The sequence below is a fragment of the Rana temporaria genome, chromosome 4 (assembly GCF_905171775.1).
Source record: "Rana temporaria chromosome 4, aRanTem1.1, whole genome shotgun sequence".
NCBI lineage: Eukaryota > Metazoa > Chordata > Amphibia > Anura > Ranidae > Rana > Rana temporaria.
Genome location: NC_053492.1, coordinates 367,439,974 through 367,464,254, shown reverse-complemented (window position 1 = coordinate 367,464,254; position 24,281 = coordinate 367,439,974). Strand labels below are relative to the sequence as shown.

The window sequence follows — 24,281 nt, the reverse complement described above, 5'->3', positions numbered from 1 at the left end:
TGGACCTCTTGGCATCCAGATTTAACATGAAAGTGGACAATTTTGTGTCCCGAATGTGAGATCCGCTAGCTTGCAGAACGGACGCGCTGGTGTTTCCTTGGGACCAGTTCTCTCTAATTTATGCATTTCCCCTGTTGCAGCTGTTACCTCGTCTCCTACACAGGATCAAGTTAGAGGGAAAACCAGTAATTCTGGTGGTTTCAGCATGGCCCAGAAGATCGTGGTACGCATAGATTGTAAGGATGTCGGTAGGGGATCCATGGACCCTTCAACTTCGTCCAGACCTGCTCTCCCAAAGGCCAATATTCTACCCTTCCTTACGAACTCTAAGTTTAATGTTCTGGCTATTGAATCCCACATCCTAAGAAAAAGGGGTATCTATAATTCTGTGGTAAATACGCTCATTGATGCAAGAAAGCCAGCATCCAGGCTTATATATTACAGAGTATGGAAAGCATATGTGGCCTGGTGTGAAGCCAAGAGGTGGCATCCTCGTAGATATGTCATAGGCAGAGTGCTTGACTTTCTACAGTTAGGTGTAGACATTGGCCTTGAGTACCATCAAGGGGCAGGTCTATTTTTTCAGAGGCCGCTAGCTACACATTCGCTAGTTTAGTCTTTTTTTACAAGGGGTGATTCGTATTAATCCACCAATTAAAACCCCCTTGTGCCCATGGGACCTGAATCCTAGTTCTATCTGCACTGCAAAGGCAACCCTTTGAGCCTTTGTCCCACATTCCCTTAGTCCTCTTGACCAGGAAATTGGTCTTCTTGGTAGCCATATCCTCTGCCAGGAAGGTATCGGAATTGAGGGCCCTTTCCTGTAAGGAGCCATATTTGATTCTTCATAAAGACAGAGTGGTTTTGCGGCCTCATCCGGCCTTCCTTCCCAAGGTTGTGTCAAGTTTTCATTTGAACCAGGATCTGGTTCTCCCTTCTTTTTTTCCAGAACCTAGTTCTGCGGAGAAAAAGTCATTACATTCTTTGGATGTAGTGAGGGCAGTTAAGGTCAATCTTAAAGCTACTGCTCAGATTCGAAAGACTGATATTCTATTTGTTCTGCCGGAAGGGCCCAGAAAGGGTCAGGCAACGTCTAAATCTACTATCTCTTTTTTTTTTTTTTTCCACATCAGACTCCACCAATAGGAAGCAACGAGACTCGCTCACTATCTCTAAGTGGATTTGGCAAGTCATTACTCAAGCTTATGGCTTGAAAAGGAAGGTTCCTCCATTTAAAGTTAAAGCGCACTCCACTAGAGCAGTTGCCACTTCTTGGGCAGTGCATCATCAGGTTATCCATGGCTCAAGTCTGTCAGGCCGCGACTTGGTCGTCAGTCCACACTTTCACTAAGTTTTATCAGTTAGATGTGAGAAAACATGAGGAAGTCCCCTTTGGGCGCAGTGTGCTGCAAGCTGCAGTATAACTCCTCATGTCTGATGGCGCCCGGCTTTGTTTTGGTGTCTCTCTCCCTTCATTGGCATTGCTTTAAGACATCCCACATAGTAATTACTATGCTGCTCTGTGTCCCGTGATGTGCGAGAAAGAAAATAGGTTTTTTATAACAGCTTACCTGTAAAATCCTTTTCTTGGAGTACATTACGGGACACAGAGCTCCCGCCCCTCTTCTTTGGGGATATTGGGACACTTATTGCTTTTCTACAAAACTGAGGTACTCCCGGTATGGGAGGGGTTATATAGGGGAGGGGACTTCCTGTCTTGGGTGTGCCAGTGTCCATCACCTGAAGGTAGACTCTATAACCCACATAGTAATTACTATGCTGCTCTGTGTCCAGTGATGTACTCCAAGAAAAGGATTTTACAGGTAAGCTGTTATAAAAATCCTATTTTTTCTTTGTCTGAATTTCTCAGTTCCTGTTCCTCCTCAGTAAGCTTGCCCCCCAGCCGAGCCGTTCTGGCTGGGGGTTAGTCAGCGTGCTAGCCCCCTCCCTTGGGATTAAGAAATCTGCAACTGGCTGGAGGCTCGAGAGAGAGAGAGAGGAGGCTGCGGGTCCACAGTGAGCCACGGCCCAGTGGTTGAGAACCACTGCTCTAGGACAGGGGTCTCCAAATTTTCTAAAGAAAGAGACAGTTTACTGTCTTTCAGACATTAGGGCAGCTGGACTGGGCCCAGTGGGAGAAAACAATGCCTGATCTTTGGTATTAGGAAGAGAAATAGTTGGGATCACTGGGAGAAATAGTGCCCCTTTTTTGTTGTCAGCGGAAGGAATTATTATTCATTGTTGGTGTCAGTGGAAGGAATAGTACCCCATTTTTGGTGTCAGTGGAAAGAATTTTGCCCCATTGTTGTTAGTGGAAGGACTAATGCCTCAAGGGCCAGAAAAAGGCAAGCAGAGGGTCACATCTGACCCCAGGGCTGCAGTTTGGAGACCACTGCTCTTAGGTAAAAAGTGCATGCATCACTTTGTCCCATTTTTGTAGGTGGCCTGGCTGCTGACATAACCGGGTCAACCGCTTACCCCACTCCACATTGCTGTTCAACTGTGCTACTTTCATGTAGATACTCTTACATGCTTTTCATCTTATCAAAGACAGGCATGCTCACAGAGCTGTGTGTCTACTCCTAAACCCATGCAACCCATTTCTTCCGATGTAGGTGGCCTGGCCACCAGCACCATGACAATTAATAATGCCATGTAGTTATTCTGCCCACACCTTTCAAATGCATGATGCCCTGCAGTCTGGCCACCTGTATACTAGCAACCAATGAAACTGGATCGTCAGGTGGTGGATCCATCTGAGCCTGTCAAAATAAAAAGAGGGGGTGGAATAAGGGTACTGGGTGCATGATCTTAGAGCACAGGCACAGCTCTGCTGTGATTACGCCTCAGTATAGCTGGACTGAAGCACACAAGTGCTCCTGACAGGCATACTCACTAAACAGGGGGAGATGGCAACTGAGCTCAACGTTGGTAATGCCCACAAATCGGCTTTTGGTAGAGAAGGAACCAACAAGCTAGAATGCAAGAAATAAAGAAGTGATTTTCTTCACAATCCATAAGCATTTTAGTGAAGAGGCAGAGAAGGGTATTTATACATGTATGTATGAATGTATGTATACACTGGTATTTAATTTTTTAATGCTCACTTAGCTGTTGTAATAAAGCTCAACTTTAGGCACATTGAAATGTTTTACCTTTTCAAGGTAATGAACTATGTTATTCTAACTTTGTATTTATTTTAAAAGCTGCCATGGTATGGACAGTGGGAATGGCAGATTCCGATGACTCAGATCAGCATGCAGGTAAATGTAAAATAATTATCTTTATTAAATGTTCGGGTCCTGTCTAGTCATTGACATTCATGTGTTCTTATTAGAAACTGAAAGGCTAAGTTTACCTTAAGAAGAATGTTACATGCTCTACTCGTATTTAGAGTGTAATATTCTCCTATTCACCCACCGCCAGAGCACCTCTCCTTGTGACAGCAGGTGAGGGATCCTCTCCCCGCACCTGCTCTCACATTTGAAAACAGAGAGGCTGGCACAGCCACATCATTCATTCACGGAAATCTGTGAATGAATGAAAGTGATAAGTCCTTTCTGCTACCGTGGTAGATGGACTTGTAGTTTCAATGGACTATGAGCGTGCTGATCAACACACTCGTAGTCCATTCACACTGCCTACAGCTCTGTAACAGCCTGTACATCGGTACGAGCAACAGAGCTGCAGGCAGTGTGTGCAGGAGCCTGACATTGCACCTGCAATCCACATATTGTAGATGCAACAATGTTCTGCAGGCTCCTGTGAAAAAAAAATGCACATTTTTTTTTCTTGAAAAAATGTATGTATTTATTTTGAAAAGGTGAACTCCGCCTTTAAATTACATGGGGCTGTTAGGCCCCATGCACACGAGACGCTGCTAAACTCGAGTTCAGAGGCATTTGGGCATTTTTTTCAACTGCCCCTGAACACATTTAATGTTATCCTATGTGTCCATGCACACAATCACGTTTTTTGGCGTTTTAAAGCAGTTGGGTTTATGTCCGTTTTTTCAGACCCAAAATTTTGGGTTCAGAAGCGTTCAGTTTTCGCATGGTGATTTGGCAAGTGGATAATCCACTTGTGGCAGGTGACGTGACAAATGGACAATCCACAACTTGTGGCAGGTGTCGTGGTCAGGTGATGTGGCAAGTGGACAATCCACAACTTGTGGCAGGTGACATGGCCAGTTGACGTGGCAGGTGATGTGGCCAGTGGACAATCCACAACTTGTGGCAGGTGACGTGGCCAGGTGATGTGGCAGGTGACGTGGCCAGGTGACATGGCAAGTGGACAATCCACAACTTGTGGCAGGTAACGAGGCTAGGTGACGTGGCCAGTGGACAATCCACAACTTGTGGCAGGTGGCGTGGCCAGGTGACATGGCAGATGAACAGACAATTTCTTTCACCGCTCCAGGTGAGTCTCGTGGATCATCAAGGGTAGTTTGAACCACCAGGGTGCCGGCAATGCTGATTGTAGCAAAAACGAAAAGAACTCTGGACAGCCGCACTCCAAAATGACTTAAAATAAAGTTGGTCTTTTAATGTAAAAAGTACATACAGGCACTGCAAACAACAGATACAGATTGGCCGACGCGTTTCACGCTGCAATTCAGCGCTTAGTCATGGCTAACATAGGTTCACACTGAAAATACATATATACCCATACCACCATCATGTGAGAAGACATTCGCCATAGGCGAATGTTTTCTCACATGATGGTGGTATGGGTATATATGTATTTTCAGTGTGAACCTATGTTAGCCATGACTAAGCGCTGAATTGCAGCGTGAAACGCGTCGGCCAATCTGTATCTGTTGTTTGCAGTGCCTGTATGTACTTTTTACATTAAAAGACCAACTTTATTTTAAGTCATTTTGGAGTGCGGCTGTCCAGAGTTCTTTTCGTTTTTGCGACATGGCAGATGACGTGGCAAGTGGACAATACACAACTTGAGGCAGGTGACGTGGCAAGTGGACAATCCACAACTTGTGGTAAGTGACGTGGCCAGGTGATGTGGCAGGTGACATGGCCAGGTCACGTGGCCAGTGGACAATCCAAAACTTGTGGCAGGTGACGTGGCCAGTTGACGTGGCAGGTGAAGTGGCCAGTGGACAATCCGCAACTTGTGGCAGGTGATGTGGCCAGGTGACATGGCAAGTGGACAATCCACAACTTGTGGCAGGTAACGTGGCCAGGTGACATGGCAGGTGACGTGGCCAGTGGACAATCCACAACTTGTGGCAGGTGACGTGGCCAGGTAATTTGGTAAGTGGATAATCCACTTGTGGCAGGTGACATGACAAGTGGACAATCCAAAACTTGTGGCAGGTGAAGTGGCCAGTGGACAATCCACAACTTGTGGCAGGTGATGTGGCCAGGTGACATGGCAAGTGGACAATCCACAACTTGTGGCAGGTAACGTGGCCAGGTGACATGGCCAGTGGACAATCCACAACTTGTGGCAGGTGACGTGGCCAGGTAATTTGGTAAGTGGAAAATCCACTTGTGGCAGGTGACATGACAAGTGGACAATCCACAACTTGTGGCAGGTGTCGTGGTCAGGTGACGTGGCAAGTGGACAATCCACAACTTGTGGCAGGTGACGTGGCCAGTTGACGTGGCAGGTGACATGGCCAGTGGACAATCCACAACTTGTGGCAGGTGATATGGCCAGGTGACGTGGCAAGTGGACAATCCACAACTTGTGGCAGGTGACGTGGCCAGGTGACATGGCAGGTGACGTGGCAATTGGACAATTCACAACTTGAGGCAGGTGACGTGGCAAGTGACATGCTAAATACACGTACACTGCTGCTCTCTCAGCTGCTCTGGTCTCACAAAATGGCTGAAATGGTTAAATAATACTGTTTTTTGAGCTTAGGGAGGGTCTTATGATGTTTCTTAACCAAATGCTTATAAACGCAAACGCGGTAAAACTCCGCGGCAAAAACGGGCGTTTTAAACTCCAGTTTTTGCGTTTGAAAACTTGTGTTTAGATGAGTTTGCATTTGCTTCTGGTGTGCATGGGGCCTTACAGGACCAGTAGAACAGGGCTGGAGAGGGCATAACAGACACTGGTCTAGCAGAAATCGGGGACAATGAGCCCTGTATATACAGGAATCGGCTAGTGATTTCTCAGCGGCTGCTACAGTGAATTGAAAGAACATATCCATTCAAGGTAGGAAATTACATATATCATAATCTTTCTACTATGTGGTTTTGGCTTCCTTACTGTAAATGGATTTATACCATTATATATGCCAATTAGCAGTTATGGCGATCCACGACGGTTTTTCGCGTTCGCTACGTCGCCGCTACTCTAGTTTCCCGTCGCAATTTTAGTCGTCGTTTGACCTGCCCTAACTCCAAAGAAGCCATAAACACAGCAATCGTATTGCTGTAAAAGTATGGCCGTCGTTCCCGCGTCGAGATTTAAAAATTAACGTCGTTTGCGTAACACGTCCGGGAATACGGAAGTACGCTACGCGCGTCGCCGTTCGAAAAAATGACGTCACTTCGCGCAAAGCACGGCGGGAGTTACGAAACGGAGCATGCACAGTAGGTCCGGCGCGGGAGCGCGCCTAATTTAAATTGTACCTGCCCATTCGAATTGGAACGCCTTGCGCCGGACGTATACACCGCCGCAAGTTTCCAGGTAAGTGCTTTGTGGATCGGGCACTAAAACTGGAAACTTGCGGCGGTGTAACGTAAACGGGTTACGTTACACGGCAGCAAATGTATGTGAATCTGGCCCTTAGAGAACATTTGCAGCAGGACCTAAAGTTTTATAAACTTTAAGGAAACCCCTGTAATGCCATCACAGATCTTTGAAAACACCTCTTCAAAGTGCTAACCAGGGGAGGGGGTTGCAGGACACCCCATGTGTGTATGTGTGAGTATATGTGTGTATGTATGTATGTATGTGTGTGTGTGTGTGTGTGTGTGTGTGTGTGTGTGTGTGTGTATATGTATGTATATGTATATATATAATTATATGAGCATCGCTGATGACAGTGGAGGTTTCTCATTCTCTGCCCCAATCTGATCTGCCCCCTGTTCCATTGAAACTTCAGTGGAACAGGGCAGTGAGCTTTTATTCTTTGAGAAGCAACACAAGCCCATAATACAGTGGTTCTCAACATGGGGGGTCAAATGGCAATTTGCCAGGGGTCACCGAATCCTGGGCTGTTCCTAAAGCCTGTACCACTTTCCTAGCCTTTTTGCGACCAAGCCAGAAACACAGTGAGTAACACTACCTGTGATTATAGTTGCCATTAAAAGTCCCCACTACAGTTCTCAGATCGGCAGATGACCTTGATCAAGAGCACCTAAGTTGGCTGATCAGAACTCCCCCAGCATTGCCACTGATCCCAACTCCCCGCCAGCACTGCCATTGATCCCACCCCTCACCAGCACTGCCACTGATCCCACCCCCCACCAGCACTGCCACTGATCCCACCCCCCACCAGCACTGCCACTGATCCCACCCCCCACCAGCACTGCCGCTCATCTCATTACCTTCACCAAGGAGTAAGAGGAGGAATACAAATAGATAATACATGAAAAGGAGAGAAAAAGAGGGGGAGGAACAAATAAAAAATGGAGAGAAAGAATAATAGAAAGAAAAAAAAGCTAGAGAGGGATAGGGAGAAAAAAACAAGACATTAGGATATAGAGAGATAAAAGGGAAAGAAAGGAGAACAAAGAGAAAGAGTGGTACAGCCAAAAATGTACCATAAGGGGTTTTAATACTATACGAGTGGAAGGGACCCAGGGAGCGCTAAATGTCCGTGGGTTAGGGGCGCAAATTACTTGGCCTGCCTTGGGTGCTGACAACCCACGCTACGAAAATAATTTTGCTGTTGGGGGTCCCCACAACTTTGGAAAATGTATCAAGGGGTCACGGCACTAGCACGGTTGAGAACCACTGCCATAATACATAATAAAATGAACAACTTGTACAATTGGTTGATGGGGCAGAGCGTATAAGGTTTTTGCGTTTGGCACTGTTCTTGCCCTGCTTGTGACAGTGGAGGTTTTATTTGCTATGCGTGTTTTATCCATTATGCCTGCTCCGCATTTAGGGTACAATACATACAGCAGGAGCAGGCTCCAGATTAAAGTAAGGGATCTATGCAGCCACACATAGAATTACTGTATATGCCTGGCGTTCTGCTGTAACTTAGTTTTATTGAGACACTGTATATTTATTTGAAGCATCATTTTGGAAATAGTATAATTTCTAAGTAAAATAAAAGTTCAACATAAGCTGTATACTGTATTTGCTACCTAATTGTCTTGCTGTCATCTTAATAGAGGAAAGACTAGTAAATGCGAACCATATGATACAAGCAGAAGAAGAAACTATTGAGACCCAAATTCAAACTTCTACCCATCGAACTGCACCTTCTGATGATGACGAGGAGAGTAAGTGGCATGAACGTGGCATGTGTCGGCGCAGAAGTCTTCACCTGTAGTATTTTCTTTATTATTTACATGGTTAGAAGAAATTACAAATCAAAGTCCTAAAAAAGAATTAGAATAGGAGAGGACCTTTAGAACCAATTTAATCTTCTTAGAGGGTGGCACAGGCAGCCCTCACAAGCAAGCAAAGATTTTACTGTAGCCAAATTGGAAATAAAAGTCTTGGTCTTAGCTTGCATTTTTAAATATTACAGAAAATGCTCAAAAGTATTTTTAACGTTTCAATACTTCCTATATAGCATGTGAAAATAACCTTTTAAGTGGCTCTAAAGCCTAAACATTTTACGTTAATGCATTCCCTGGATGCAGCATCGGTCTCCCACTGGCTAATGCCTAGTACACACGTACGGGATTCCCCCTTACTTTGTTGAGATTTCTTCTCATTCTGGGACAGGAAATGAAAGGTTTGCCCAATGAAACAAATAGATCCAAAAATAGTAACAAAGGGCCAGATTCAGGTACAAGTGCGGCGGCGTAACGTAGATACGTTACAACGCCGCAAGTTTTCATCGCAAGTGCCTGATTCACAAAGCACTTGCGATGAAAACTACGCTGGCGGCCTCCAGCGTAAGACGGCGGAATTTAAATGGGCGTGTGCCATTTAAATTAGGCGCGCTCCCGCGCTGGACCTACTGCGCATGCTCCGTTTCGTAACTCCCGCCGTGCTTTGTGCGAAGTGACGTAATTTTTTCGAACGGCGATGCGCGTAGCGTAATTCCGTATTCCCGGACGTGTTACGCAAACGACGTGAAATTTTAAATTTCGACGCGGGAACGACGGCCATACTTTAGACAGCAATACGTTTGCAGACTAAAGTTAAGGCACCAAAAATGACGACTAACTTTGCGACGGGAAACTAGACTAGCGGAGACGTAGCGAACGCGAAAAACCGTCGTGGATCGCCGTAACTCCTAATTTGCATACCCGACGCTGGTTTACGACGCAAACTCCCCCCAGCGGCGGCCGCGGTACTGCATCCTAAGATCCGACAGTGTAAAACAATTACACCTGTCGGATCTTAGGGATATCTATGCGTAACTGATTCTATGAATCAGTCGCATAGATACTCTGAGAGATACGACGGAGTATCTGAGATACTCCGTCGTATCTCCACTGTGAATCTGGCCCAAAGGATCTAACCATTTCTTACCTTATCCAAAACTAGAAAAAAGATAAAAAAACGAGTTACCTTGCAACATGTTTAGGATGTCATATGACGTCCTGGACTTTAAGTGGTGGATTTAAGTGGTGATATCTGAATGACTGACATAATTCAGATATCTTTTTTTTTTTTTTTGGCCAGTGATTCCCTGCTGTGAGCCGCATGCGGCAATAGTGTGAACCCAGCCTTAGATGTACCCCCAACTATTTAGTGGGGGGGGGGGGTCCAAGTCATTAGATATAAATGTAATACATTTTATAGGCAGGCCTTCACACAGCATATTTTTGGGTAGATCAAAAGGAGATTGTATAGAAATTATACTTTCAGGTTGCAGTATGTGTGACCAGCTTTAGACCTTTTACTCATAAATGACAAGTGTTGTGTATGCCACAGGTACAGATAAACAGTTTCTACAATCAAAGGCCATGGTGTGGCTTTCGGCACTTTTGCAATGAACATTCGCTTTTTCCATGATTTTCTAATCCGTGTTTTTGCAGGGGGAGTGAAGCTTGGGCTTGGCGACTTTATATTCTACAGCGTGCTTGTAGGGAAAGCTGCAGCGACTGCTAGTGGAGATTGGAATACTACACTTGCCTGTTTTGTCGCTATACTAATAGTAAGTGCCGGAAGTCAAATAACTGAATAATATATTGGACAAAAGAAAACTGATGAGTACCTCATTTCTCAACACTTATTTAGTATAGTCATACAGCCATAGTTTCAGTGTGCAGCAACATATTAGCCTGGGTCATTCCACCCAGGAATATTTTTCAGGAAGGCATTTTGACATTTTATAAGATGATTTTTCCTGTTTTGCTTAGATTGTTTATAGATGTTCATAGGAGTTTAAAATGCCGCTGAAAGCATTTTGGCAGCTTTGCCCATTCTTCCATCATATTATGGGGCAGATGCTCCAGCTAAAGAAAAAAAACAAAAACATTTCTTCCTTCCTAGTCTTTTTTCAACCAGGGTTCCTTGCATGCCCCTCCTCTGCCCCTCCCCATCAGCACTGGGGTCATGTTAGCTGAGTGAGAGCCAAAAATTGAAGGAGAGGAGAAACGCTGGAATACTAGTCAGTACCAGAGAGAACATGTGTATTTGCTTTGTAGGAATAAATTACCTGCAAAGCCCCTTTTACACAGGCAGGGACCGTTCAGGTCCGCCTGTCAGTTCTTTAGGCGGAACTGGACGGACGCTCCATGCAGGTCTATGGAGCGACGGATGTCAGCGGTGACGTGTCCGCTGACATCTGATCCACTGAATTCAGACGGATGGAAACCCTATTTTTCATCCGTCTGGCGGATCGGATCAAATGAAATAGGACAGGCGGATCCGTTTTCATCCAACCCCTCATAGCGGAGATCTGACAGGTATGTCTCTGCACAGTGAGCAGAGACGGACATGTCATCCACCGGCTCAGCGGGGATCAATGGAGCGATCCCTGCTGAGCAAACAGAGTCCGTCAAAAATGGACATTATGTGTGAAAGGGGTCTTAGGCTAGGTTAAAATATGTGTGTGTTGGGAACAAGTGCATAATTGCACACGTTCCGGACCCGCACAGAAATGCGCTGCTCTATAGCATGCATGTGGGGTGCCATTAGATCCTAATAGCACCTCCATGCATCACACATGTGCGCAAAACTGCATGTGGTTCCGTGTGATTTTGTTTTAAAAGAGTGAAATTAATGGGCTGCAAGAGCACTGTTGCAGTTAAGGAGCATCAGACACAAATAGACACAGGGAAAATTTCAGGGTGACACAGAATCACAGGCTCATATAGACACACACAGGCTGAAACAATAGTGATAGGCAACATTATAGTCAACAAGACACATAAAGACAGACAGAATTTAAAAAATGACATTTCTCTAAATGCTGTTCTGTGAACAGGTATTTTTATCAAGCGTTATATTTTTTCATTAGCGTTTTTTATATTGCCATTCTTGTATGTGTATGTAACTGTAGTTTCAAAAGACATTCATGTATATTTATAGTGTTTCTTCTCATTTCACAGGGACTATGTCTGACCCTTTTACTACTGGCAGTTTTCAAGAAAGCACTACCTGCACTTCCAATTTCTATCACATTTGGCTTGGTATTTTATTTCTCTACAGATAACATTGTACGGCCTTTTATGGACACCTTGGCCTCCCATCAGTTGTATATATAACAGAGTGATTTTTCTGAATAGACATTTTTAGGAATCTGTAATCAGTATGTGTACATAATGTGCTTTTACCTTTAGTGCCAAATATATATATATATATTAAATTAGCAGGGATAGTGTGCACAATACGTGGTATTCATAGGAACAAAACCAAAGTTTTAATTTGGTGTATCTTTCTGGCAGGTCAAAGATGATCTGTGTTCACAAAACATGAAATAATTCAAGCGTTAGGGCTCATTTACGCTTGTGGGTGGTAAAAACTGGCAGTTGAGCCCTGTTTTTCCGCCTCTCCTTAAGCTGCAAAGGCAGCCAGGTAGGGTTGTACACATGTTGCAGCAACAATTATCCTCCTGTTGCATTCGGTAGTACCCCTGCTGAACGCAACTCATTATTGTGAATGGCGTCGTGCCACAACTGCCCTGCAACTGCATACAGTGCACGTGGTGGTGCAGCAATTACAGGGTTTAAACAAGCGGTGAGAAGGTGACTTATCGCCTCCTCACCCCCCTTCAAAAAGCAGTCCACTGCAAATTGCTTCTTAGAAAGGCAGCAAAAGCCCACCATGTGTAAACATAGCCTTACAGTTATATCTACAACTCCGCAGTTTGTCCTAATGGCCAGTATCCCAAGTGATCTAATGTGTGTACATGTAGAAGCATAAAGGATAAAAGCTTCCCTGTAAGGTGTTCCCATATAAAGTGCACTCCTTTACTTTCTGTGGATACTTCAGTGTGCTGGGAAGATGCTCAGTAGCCCCACAGAGAAATGGAAACATCCAGACTTCACATTTCAATGTATTGTAGTGAGATCAGTGAGAGATGATTTTGGAAAATGCTATGGGTTGTGAGGTTGACAGATGCTGGTGCAGGCCCTATTTATTGAACACTGCATTATAAATGGTTTTGATGCATTTGCACCATGATCTACAACTGAGTCTCATGACTGAGTTTATGCTGCTTAAAGCATGATGAAGCCGTAAGCTCCTGTTTGGCATGGATATCTGTTTGCAGAGCTTTGGGCATGCTCATTGGTAAATCACAAGTCACAAAACCTATTGGAGAAAGACAACTCGTACAGCAGAATGCCAGTCTGTCCTGTACTTCATTGCACTCTTTGCACTGGCTTCAATAAGCCTGAATATACTTCTTCTGGCAGCATGAAGGACCCCATTGTTGTCTCAGAACTGATATGAAATATTTGAGAATGACACAAGGAAAAATGAAGGCATGACTGCAAAAAATATTTAATGGTTTGTTTATATTTTCTTGCACATTTCTAGCTGTAATATACTGTAGAGATATTTTGCCCATGTTAATAAATTCTCAGAAAATAAAGTAAGCACATGAGTTATATATTCATTACCTAAATTTTGAATTGGGCCAGTTCATAATCTTGTATGTGGCATTAAATCACTAAGGCACTAAAGAAAGGAGGTCTTAGGCTCCATGCACACTGAAGCTGATAAAAGCTATAAAAAAACACCAGTAGCTTTGCAGGGAGCCTTTCAACTTTTTTTAGCGTTTTTGCAATAGCTTTAATCAGCGTTTTTGTTTGTTTTTTTCACTTTTTGTTTTTTTCACTTTTTTTCAATGGATAAAAAAACTCAAAAAAACAATGGCGCTAGCGTTTTTGAATGTTTTTAAGCATTTTTCATTGTTTTGCGTTTTTTCCTGCCAAAAAACGGCACTTTGAACGCCAATTTCGGGCGTTCAGAAAAAAGCTAACATAGAGTTCAGTTTATGGGCTTTAAATAAAAAAAAAAACGCAAATAAACTGCAGTTTATCAGCTTCAGTGTGCATGGAGCCTTAAAGTGGTATTAAAGAAGAACTCCCGCTTTTCCTCCCCAACACAACAGATGCATTGTGCATGTAAATAAATCACAACCCTGTTGTCAGTTTGTGTGTAACTTACCTCCTTTAGCTGTATACAGCAGGTTTTTGTGTCTGTGATGTTGCTCCTTCTCCTGGCTGAATTTCAGATTTCTCTGACTTCCTGTTTCCTTCCTTTTCCAGTCATGATACTACATGTCCCATGATCCTTTTGAGCCTCTGTAGCTTCAGGGCAGGTGTTTTGTCAGATCAGGCGACCCGTCAGAATTGGTAACGAAAGTGACGTTCCGTCGCCACCATCTTGCTACACCCCGCACTCCTTCATAGGCACAATACACCAAGAAAGGGGCAAGCGGACATCTTGTTACACCCACCGGCGTTTTGCATTGCATAGTTATTTTTAACAGGAAATGTAGCATATATGGTGAAATACAATATTTGTAAATCCATCAAACTGTTTACATGTTGAATTATAAAAGCAGGGCTGTTCTGTCACATTAGCAAACCTGTGAGATCAGCAGGTTTGCCGCTGCTTTTAAAATTTAACCACTTAAGGACCGCCTAACGCGATATACGTCGGCAGAATGGCATAGCTGGGCACAGGCACGTACATGTACGTCGCCTTTAAGATCCCAGCCATGGGTCGCGTGCGTGACCCGGTCCGAAGCTCTATGATCGCGGTCCCGATCCCTGCCGGTGTCCTGGACCACAGGAGCTGAAGAACAGGGCGAGGTTTGTCTAAACGCACCTTCCCCGTTCTTCACAGTGGCAGTGCCATTGATCGTCTGTTCCCTGATATAGGGAAAGACGATCAATGACGTCACACGTCCACCCCCCTACAGTTAGAAACACATATGAGGTCACACTTAACTCCTACAGCGCCCCCTAGTGGTTAACTCCTAAACTGTAATTGTCATTTTCACAGTAATCAATGCATTTTTATAGCACTTTTTGTTGTGAAAATGACAATGGTCCAAAAAATGTATCAAAATTGTCCGATGTGTCCGCCATAATGTCGCAGTCACGAAAAAAAACACTGATCACCGCTAATAAGTAGTAAAAAAAAAATGATTAATAAAAATGCCATAAAACTTTCCCCTATTTTGTAAACACTATAAATTGTGCGCAAACTAATCGTTAAACGCTTATTGCGATTTTTTTTTATTTTTTACCAAAAATAGGTAGAAGAATACGTATCGGCCTAAACTGAGGAAGAAAAAAACATTTTTTATATCTTTTTTGTTGTGGATATTTATTATAGCAAAAAGTAAAATATATTGCATTTTTTTCAAAATTGATACTCTATTTTTGTTTATAGCGCAAAAAATAAAAACCGCAGAGGTGATCAAATACCACCAAAAGAAAGCTCTATTTGTGGTAAAAAAAGGACGCCAATTTTGTTTGGGAGCCACGTCGCACGACCGAGCAATTGTCAGTTAAAGTGACGCAGTGCCGAATCGCAAAAAGGGGCCAGGTCCTTTACTTGCATTTTGATCCGGGTCTTAAGTGGTTAACATCTAAACAGTCCGTCGGATTTCTAAATATTGTATTTCATCTTATAAGTTGCGTTTTCTTTTAAAAATAACTGAAATGCAAACCTCTGGTCGGTGTAACAAGATGTCCGCATGCCCCCTTCTCGGTGTATCGTTACTGTGGAGGAGTGCGAGGTGTAGCAAGATGGCGGCGACGGAACGTCACTTCCTTTACCAATTCTGACGGTTCAGCATATCTGATGGAAGTGGAACACAGGCTATGAGAGTCACTTGTACCAGTTCTGGGAGTGGATAGGGTGGGTCCTAGGGTTACTGTGGGTTTTTTGGGGCCTTCATGTGGGTGGCGAAAGTTGTAAATGTGTCATACCTCCAAAGAATAATGGCTTACTGCAAGACTACAGAGAAAGGCTTATGGGAGGTTATTATGAAGGTGTTTCCTTCATATGTAAATTAATCACTTCACAGAGAGCGGGGCTCTGGGAGGGTGGGATCTGAGGGGTGGGACTCTCCCTGTTCACACTGGTTGGAATATTTACTGGGCAGGATTGAATTCAATTTTTTTCTGATAACTTGGCAGTTTGGTCGAGAGCACAAGCAACTGTGACAGATATGATTCACAGCATACACAGACATCCCAACCTGTAAAAACTCATTTTTAGGGAGGTGACAAACTCATTTCAGGGAGATGGCGCTCCGCACCCCCGTGGTGAAATGTGGGCGTGGCTTAAAATGCACTACATATTGGGGCTTAAAATTCTGAAGTGACTCACAATGTTAAATAGGGAATGTACAGTGGGTGTCCGGCGATGGGTAATATGTGCAGGAGAGAAGTGTGGAGTGTATGTAGGTGGGTATAATGTGCGGGTGAGGAGTGTACAGCTGTGGGTAGTATGCGCAGCATGATGGCAGTGGGCAGTGTCAGTAGTTCTTTATTTTTATTTTTTTACAATTACATTTTTTTGTATTTGTTTTTTTAAATGCTTTTTGGGGGTCAGTGGACGTTTATCAGTAGAGTAGGGAATGGTGTCAGATTAATTTTTTTGTTTGTTTTTTTACAATTTTTTTTTTTTTGTATTTTATTGTTTTTCACAATGACTGGGGGAGGGGGGGTAGTGAACAGTGTCAGGAGAGCAGTGGACAGTGTCAGTGTTTTTTTACAGTTTTGTTGTATTTGTATTTAAATAAATTAAAATAATTTTTTTCACAGCACTTCTAGGGAATCAGGTGGGGGGTATGTGGCATTGGATGGTGTCAGTAGTTTTTTACATATTGATTTTTTTTACAAATTTGTTTTTAATTTTTTTCACAATGCTTTTTTGGGGGGGAGGGGGTTGGGGCAGTAGATAGTGTTGGTAGGGCAGGGGGGAGTGTTGTCAGTAATTTATTTTTATTTTTTTACAATTTAATGTTTTAATATTTATTGTGTTTTTTTTTTTTTCCTTATCAGCCCTGTTGGGGGGCTTTGTTGAGATATCAGGTCTAAACAGAACCCTGATGTCTTGAGACAGGAAAAAAAGGGACTGAGGACACAGATTCCCCAGCCCATTTCTCAGCACTGAAGATGAATGGACAGGAAACACAGTCTCCTCTGCATTCATAACCTGAGGCAGAGTAATCACAGGTTACTCTGCTCAGTTATTACAGGACACAGGAGCGATAGCTCACTGTGTCTAATTCAGAGAAGGAAGGGGCCGGTAAATGACATGTATGGAGGTTCCGGACCTCCTAGAGGCCTAATGGTGACCTCCAGGGTCAGGGAGAGCTGAGTGGGTTACAAGGCATGGTAGGTGTAATGAAAGTTGAAGTGATGGCCGCCAGACACTTTTTGAATGCAAAGAGATTTATTGTCTCTTGAACAAGAACTGTAGGAGAGAGGGTTAGGGCCAAGACACTCTTAAGTAGATGCAATGATAATTGGCAGACTCTGAGACTTCTATACGTAGACAGCTATTCAGTGTAAGGCCTGCAGCTGGACACCACTTATGTAGAGGTAGGACCGCTGTCTCCTATAGCAACAAATCTTTTACTACTATTACTAACAGTAATTGTACTTCGCTATTGGTAACACAAAATAGTTCTCCTGGCACGCTACAGTCACTCACTGTAGGTCTTCACTCACTGAGCTCTCAGTCTCTCATTAGACTCTCAGATCCAATCGCCACTGAATCCCCTGAGCTGTTTCACTTTCATTACTCAGTATCTTTCTCAAGCGTCACCCCCCGCTTTCCTGCTGGGTCTCTGGCTTGGCACTCATAGATACTCTTCAATTGTCACCCCTGCTGACCCACTAGGTCCCTGGCTTGACACTCACTGATGCACCTCGAGCGTCACTTCTACTGTCCGGCTGGGTCCCTGGTTTGGCACTTGCTGAAGTTTTCCCACTTCTTCACCGTCCCCGGTTGGTGAGAAGACTGCTCTGGTACTGGCTTCAGCTTACGGTGGTCTCTGGGAGCAAGATGGATGGTCCCTTAGTGGCGACAGCTTCCCCTATACCCCCGACCACAACGGGTTCCCCGTCCGGCTGAACCGTTACTCTCGGTTGGACTCCAGTCCTGCAGTTCCAACCCTTCGCTGCTTCTCCTGCTTCTGGATAGGCCTCAGACAGCCTAGCAGCCAGATGTCCCTGGGATACGTCTTGGGCTTCTGGCCTTGAAGTCCGAGGCAGCATAACACAAAACCATCCAGGTGCCACAGAACCCTGATCACCTGACTCCACCCAAATAAATAGGTTCTCCCAGTAGGCCAAGAGACAAAAGAAACCCCCGCCAATTGGCTAAGACACCCCATCCATTCAAAACCTGACCCATCTAAACCATTGTCTATCTAATGTCACCAGCATAATGCCACCTAGCGACAGAAGAGAGAAGGTGCAGCAAATCCAGGACTAGAGAGGAATCAGTGGATCTACTAACAATTAACCAGGGCAACTACTGCCTGGCAAACTAAATTTACTTAGCAACTCTGCCTAATTGCCAGGGTGCTACATCCTCCACCTGCCTAGGAAACGACGTCTCGGAGTTGCAAGAAAATAATTTAACACTCAAGCCTGAGAGTGGCTGTCCTGGCAAAACTGGAATGGGTGGGGAACAAGGAGGAAAGAAAAAAATAACAGGACATGTGGCGTACCACATAAGGTAAACAGCAGTGTATATACATAGGTAAGTGGCATTTCACACAAGAGCATATAAATAGCAGATATTGGGGCAGATTCATAAAGACTTACGACGGGCGTATCAGTAGATACGCCGTCGTAAGTCCGAATCCGCGCCGTCGCAACTTTAAGTGTATGCTTAAACTGAGATACGCTTAAATGTTGCTAAGATACGGCCGGCGTAAGTCTCCTACGCCGTTGTATCTTAACTGCATATTTACGCTGGCCGCTAGGGGCGTGTACACCGATTTACGCCTATAATATGTAAATCAGCTAGATACGCCTATTCACGAACGTACGCCCGGCCGTCGCAGTAAAGATACGCCGTTTACGTAAGGGGTTTTCAGGCGTAAAGATAAGCCACCAAAAACATGGCGCAGCCAATGTTAAGTATGGACGTCGGAACCGCGTCAAATTTTTCACATTTTTATGTCGTTTGCGTAACTCGTCCGTGAATGGGGCTGGCCGTAATTTACGTTCACGTCAAAAGCTTGACGATTTGCCGACGTCATTTGGAGCATGCACACTGGGATTCGTCCACGGACGGCGCATGCGCCGTTCGATCGAAACGTCATTTACGAGGGGTCACAGTTAATATACATAAAACACGCCCACAGCTTCAACATTTGAATTAGGCGGGCTTACGCCGGCCCTAATACGCTCCGCCGCCGTAACTTCGGCGGTAAATTCTTTGAAAATACCATACTCGCCTCTCAAAGTTACGGCGGCGTAGCGTATAGGAGATACGCTACGCCCGCCTAAAGGTACGTGAATCTACCCCATTATGTACAATTTTACGTAGCCTTATATCCTAACTATCTATTATGTACGCCTGGAAAAATATAGAAAATATTAGCTTGGTTTATAAAAGCTATAAAAGTCGTTGTCTCTCCTTAGCCAAGGAAGATGCAATGGGTGCAGGAACACCTGAAAGAGAGAAATGGACAACATAGAAGTACATCGTATGCAATATATACATAAGTGAGTGTTGAGTAAATATTAATTACCCTCATCCGAGAGGGTCAACCAGCCCATACAGTCAGGGGCATAGCTACTGCGAGACAAACAAGGCATTCCGCTCCCGCAGCTCTCTCCGGCTCTCCCGTCCCACCGGCTGGCTGGCTGGACAGACAGCCAAGCAAAGTTAGGATCGTCTTTCGTAACAGTAAACCAGAAGTAATGACATGACATCACTTCCGGTTTACTCAGAAACCATCAGCGCCAGTTTTTAAAAATGGAAAGCATTCAAAAACAACGAACGATCTTGGTGTTTTAAATGCTTTCAAGTGCAAAGGAGGGATTTGGGGTCTTTTGAAACCCACATCGCTCCATAAAGAGTACCTATCACATGCCTATTGCTGTCACAAGGATGCTTACATTCCTTGTGACAGCAAAAAAAGTGATTCCAACGACCGCCGCATGTACATATACGTCGGCAAAATGGCACGGACAGGCAGAACGACGTGCCCGCACGTCGCTGCCTTTCCGCGGGTCGGGGGTCCGATCGGGACCCCCCCCCCCCCCGGTACATGCGGCGGTCGGTAAGCCTCAGGGAGCGATCTGGGATGAGGGCGCGGCTATTTGTTTCTAGCCGCCCCCTAGCTGAAGAGCGGGGAGAGCCGTATGTAAACACGGCTTCCCCGTGCTTCACTGTGGCGGCTGCATCGATCGAGTCATCCCTTTTATAGGGAGACACGATCGATGATGTCAGACCTACAGCCACACCCCCCTACAGTTGTAAACACACACTAGGTGAAGCATAACTCCTTCAGCGCCCCCTGTGGTTAACTCCCAAACTGCAACTGTCATTTTCACAATAAACAATGCAATTTAAATGCATTTTTTGCTGTGAAAATGACAATGGTCCCAAAAATGTGTCAAAATTGTCCGAAGTGTCCACCATAATGTCGCAGTCACGAAAAAAAAATTGCTGATCGCCGCCATTAGTAGTAAAAATAATATAATAATAAAAATGCAATAAAACTATTCCCTATTTTGTAAACGCTATAAATTTTGTGCAAACCAATCGATAAACGCTTATTGCGATTTTTTTTTACCAAAAATAGGTAGAAGAATACGTATCGGCCTAAACTGAGGAAAAAAAAAATTATATATGTTTTTGGGGGATATTTATTATAGCAAAAAGTAAAAAATATAGATTTTTTTTCAAAATTGTCGCTCTATTTTTGTTTATAGCGCAAAAAATAAAAAACGCAGAGGTGATCAAATTAAGTGGTTAAAGCAACAGTGTAAAAATAAAATAAAAAATAAAGTGCCCCCATAGCATCGCCTATGGATAGTAAAATGGATGTTGTTTGTCGACCATTGCATGGGGCGTGTGCAATTTTAAAGCGGCTGGGATGTGACACATTTAGATGGCGGGGGGGATCACGCCTAATTTTAGTCTTGCCAAGCAAGGGCAGCACAAAACCAAAATACACCACTGCACATACAGTGAAAATGCTCATTGATGCTGCCATTGCTGCTGGATCTGCCAAGTGGTGCTAGCCATGAAACTATATAAGCACCATCAGATGGAAGCCGTTGTTTTGTCAAAATAGCCAATTCATCGAGATCTCCAATCACGTCACTTTGTGTTACTGTAAACCATCAGTAATTGGAGATTTCCAACGAATTGCTGTTTTGACACAACACTGCCGATCATATTATGAGCAGACAACGTTATTAAGCCTGAAAAAAATCCGCCTCCGAGGCGGCGACAACTTTTCCTCATTTAGGCTGGGTCCACACTGGCAAGCGTGTATATTCCGGTACACAAAGACTTTGCTGTTTTGACATAACAGCGGCTAACGAGGAAAAGTTGTCGCCACCTCGGAGGCGGAAGTTTTTTGGTTTATTGTTACGAAAGCCGATCAAAGCTGATCCTAGCTTTGCTTGGTTGTCCGGCCAGCCAGCCTGTGGGGCAGGAGAGCCAGAGAAAGCTGCGGGAGAGGAAACGCCTTGTTTGTCTCACGGTAGCTACGCCCCTGACTGTATGGGCTGGTTGACCCACTCTGAAAAGCGATCTGAAGAAACTGTCAGTTCTGGTGCTAATATTGGCTGATGTGTGTGGTGGGAGTGTCATGAAACTTCATAGAGTGGTATTAAAAGTCAAAAAAGAAGGATGTAGTCCCAGAGCTGCTGGAAAAAAATCGTACCCGGAAGCAACGAATATACACAAACTTAAACACACTATAAACCGGCGCTCATGGGGGACACACAGCAGACTGTCTCATGGTAGTTTGAAAATAAATCAATCATTTATTCAACCATAAAATTAGTAAAAATCCAGCCCTGGATGGACTCCAATTAAAAATGGTACACTTGAAATATCACCTATGATCCCTTGAGCAGGGAGGGGCTGACAGTTCTCAATGTGGGTCAGTAATAATAAAGCCTGAATTGTATGGTGGGCTGCCGCCAGTACCTTTAGCTGAGTGTCACACAGGGAACATGCGATCCAGCATGTGGAGGGCCCTCCAACACGTGGGGCGCGGGATCCAAAGTTGTATCAGCGGGAGAAGGGATCCAATAGGCTCCGTTATGGGAGATGACGTCAGTCCCAATGAGACATCTACCTGGAGCCTGGGAAACAGCCGCATGAGCGCGAAACGCGTCGTCAAGGCAACCCTTTAACACAAACTTGACCTTCCACCGTGATCCATCCTTGCATTGGAGCACAGTAGCAGCTATTGGCTTTATGACAGTGCCCTTGGTCGGGCTCTCACTGAACCGTGTAGTTGGGAGTTACATGGGTGGGTGAATTTTCCAGCTATCCCCACCAGATAGCAACAGTAATCCATTCCCTGGAGAGAAGGAACGCTCCACAGCGCACTCATTCCACCTTGCGGCTGTTTCCCCTGCTATGTCTCAGCAGGCCTGACGTCATCTCCCATAAACGGCACGGAGCTTCTTGGATCCCTTCTCCTGCTGATACAACTTTGGATCCCGCGCCCTGTGTGTTGGAGGGCCCGCCACATGCTGGAGGTACTGGTGGCAGCCCACCATACAATTCAGGCATTATTAGTACTGACCCACATTGAGAACTGTCAACCCCTCCCTGCTCAAGGGATCATAGGTGATATTTCAAGTGTACCATTGGAGTCCATTCAGGACTGGATTTTTACTCATATAATGGTTGAATAAATTATTGATTTATTTTCAAACTAACAAGAGACAGTCTGCTATGTGTCCCCCATGAGCGCCAGTTTATAGTAAGGTGACCAAATTTCTAAAATTAAATCAGGGGACATATATTTTTTTTTTTACTAGAAATGGCGGCAAACAGCAACTCTCTGCCCATCACCGCCCCCCTCACAGCCTGTCAAGTCTTACTCTCTGGGCCCCGGCTACTACTGGGTGGGGAGCAGAGGAAGATCACTCCTCCAGGGAAGGCAAGGAGATAAACAGGCAGGAGGCAGGCCGGGATTTGAGCCAAGGCAGAAGAACATGCGAGCGGATTTGAATGGGCATGCACCCGAAACTGAAGAAATATTCACTCCATTCCGACCAGCACATGATCATCAGAAAGGGGCACAGATAAAGGAAAAAAATACACCCCCTAAGCTAGTAGGTGCGATGGAGCGGGGGTGTGTAATTCAGAATTATTATTTTTTTAATTCTGCACTGACTGTCTTTGAAATTGCCCCAGCCCCTGTTCAAATCCAATCCGGGGACAAAACCAAGGACAGACTTGGTCCGGGGACAGTGTCCTCAATCCGGGGACTGTCCCCTGAAACCGGGGATGTCTTGTCACCCTAGTTTATAGTGTGTTTATGAAGAAACTGTCAGACACTCAGGTGGGAAATCTGCTGCCTCCAAAATGTGTGTTTTTTTTTTAACAGAGAATACTGCACTACAACCATGAGCTCGCAATTGCAGCTCAGCCCTATTCTCATGAGGCTCGGTTTACACTGATGTGATCTGGGAAACGCACAGGAATCACTGTGATCTGCTGCACATATTAATTAAAGGAGTTGTAAAGGAAACATTTTTTTTTTGCTAAAAATGACTGTTTACAGGGTATGGAGACATAATAGTTAACTGATTCCTTTTAAAATTGATTAAAAATAGACAAAAATCAATCATATAATGTACCTCTAGTTTCGTTTTTGCATCTAGTTTGCATGTTATCCTGCCTCTATGCATGTACAGAGCCATAGAGCAGTGATGGCAGGACTGCAGTAAGGTAAAGGAAGCTATTTAGCTAAAAAAAAAAAAATCCTTTAGTGACTGTGAAAAACTTTTTGCCTATATGCTTCAGTTTAATTCTCCCTGCTAGTTTAATGCTGTGTGTGTTAGAGGTAAAAGGTGATTTCATGTGTGACTCATTCCTCTGCTAACAGACTGTTGAAATGTTAATGTCCCACCCCCAGCCAGCTCTCTATTTTAAAGGGTAATTGATCTATTGTGTGTGTGAAGAAGACCTGTGTTTAACCTTAAGAAATGTGTCTACTAGGCATGTGCATTTCGTTTCGTTCCGAATCGAAATTCGGACGAATTTTTCATTATTCGGACATTCGGATGCATACGAATTCACGAATTGCAATATTAATGAATTTACCGAATGCGAACGAACGTTTTCGATTCCGAATCGAAAACCCGCGGACGAAATTCAAATATTTTTTTTTTCGATTTCCGATCGAATTTCGTCCGCGGGTTTTCGATTTGGAATTCGAAAAAAAAAATTTTTTTTATTTTTTTAATTCCGATCGAATTTCGTCCGCGGGTTTTCGATTTGGAATTCAAATTTTTTTTTTTTTTTTTTTTAATTCCGATCGAATTTCGTCCCCGGGTTTTCGATTTGGAATTCGAAAAAAAAAAATATATATATTTTTTTTTTTAATTCCGATCGAATTTCGTCCGCGGGTTTTCTTTTTGGAATTCAATTTTTTTTTTTTTTTTCGAATTCCGATCGAATTTCGAAATTATATTCGAAAATAGACTATTTGTTGTCGAATCCGGTCGAAATACTTTCGAATTCGACCG

At 44.2% G+C, this 24,281-nt stretch overlaps 1 protein-coding gene across 1 annotated transcript in view; it reads left to right on the top strand.

Moving 5' to 3' along the window:
* Positions 1-13,157, top strand: part of PSEN2 (presenilin 2) — a 52,266-nt gene extending 39,109 nt beyond the window's left edge. The window contains exons 8-11 of the mRNA XM_040350920.1: positions 3,207-3,263; positions 8,322-8,432; positions 10,149-10,267; positions 11,667-13,157. Coding sequence (XP_040206854.1) covers positions 3,207-3,263; positions 8,322-8,432; positions 10,149-10,267; positions 11,667-11,822 — 443 coding nt within the window. The 3' untranslated portion in view covers positions 11,823-13,157. The remainder of the gene's footprint in view (positions 1-3,206; positions 3,264-8,321; positions 8,433-10,148; positions 10,268-11,666) is intronic.
* Positions 13,158-24,281: the final 11,124 nt, after the last annotated feature.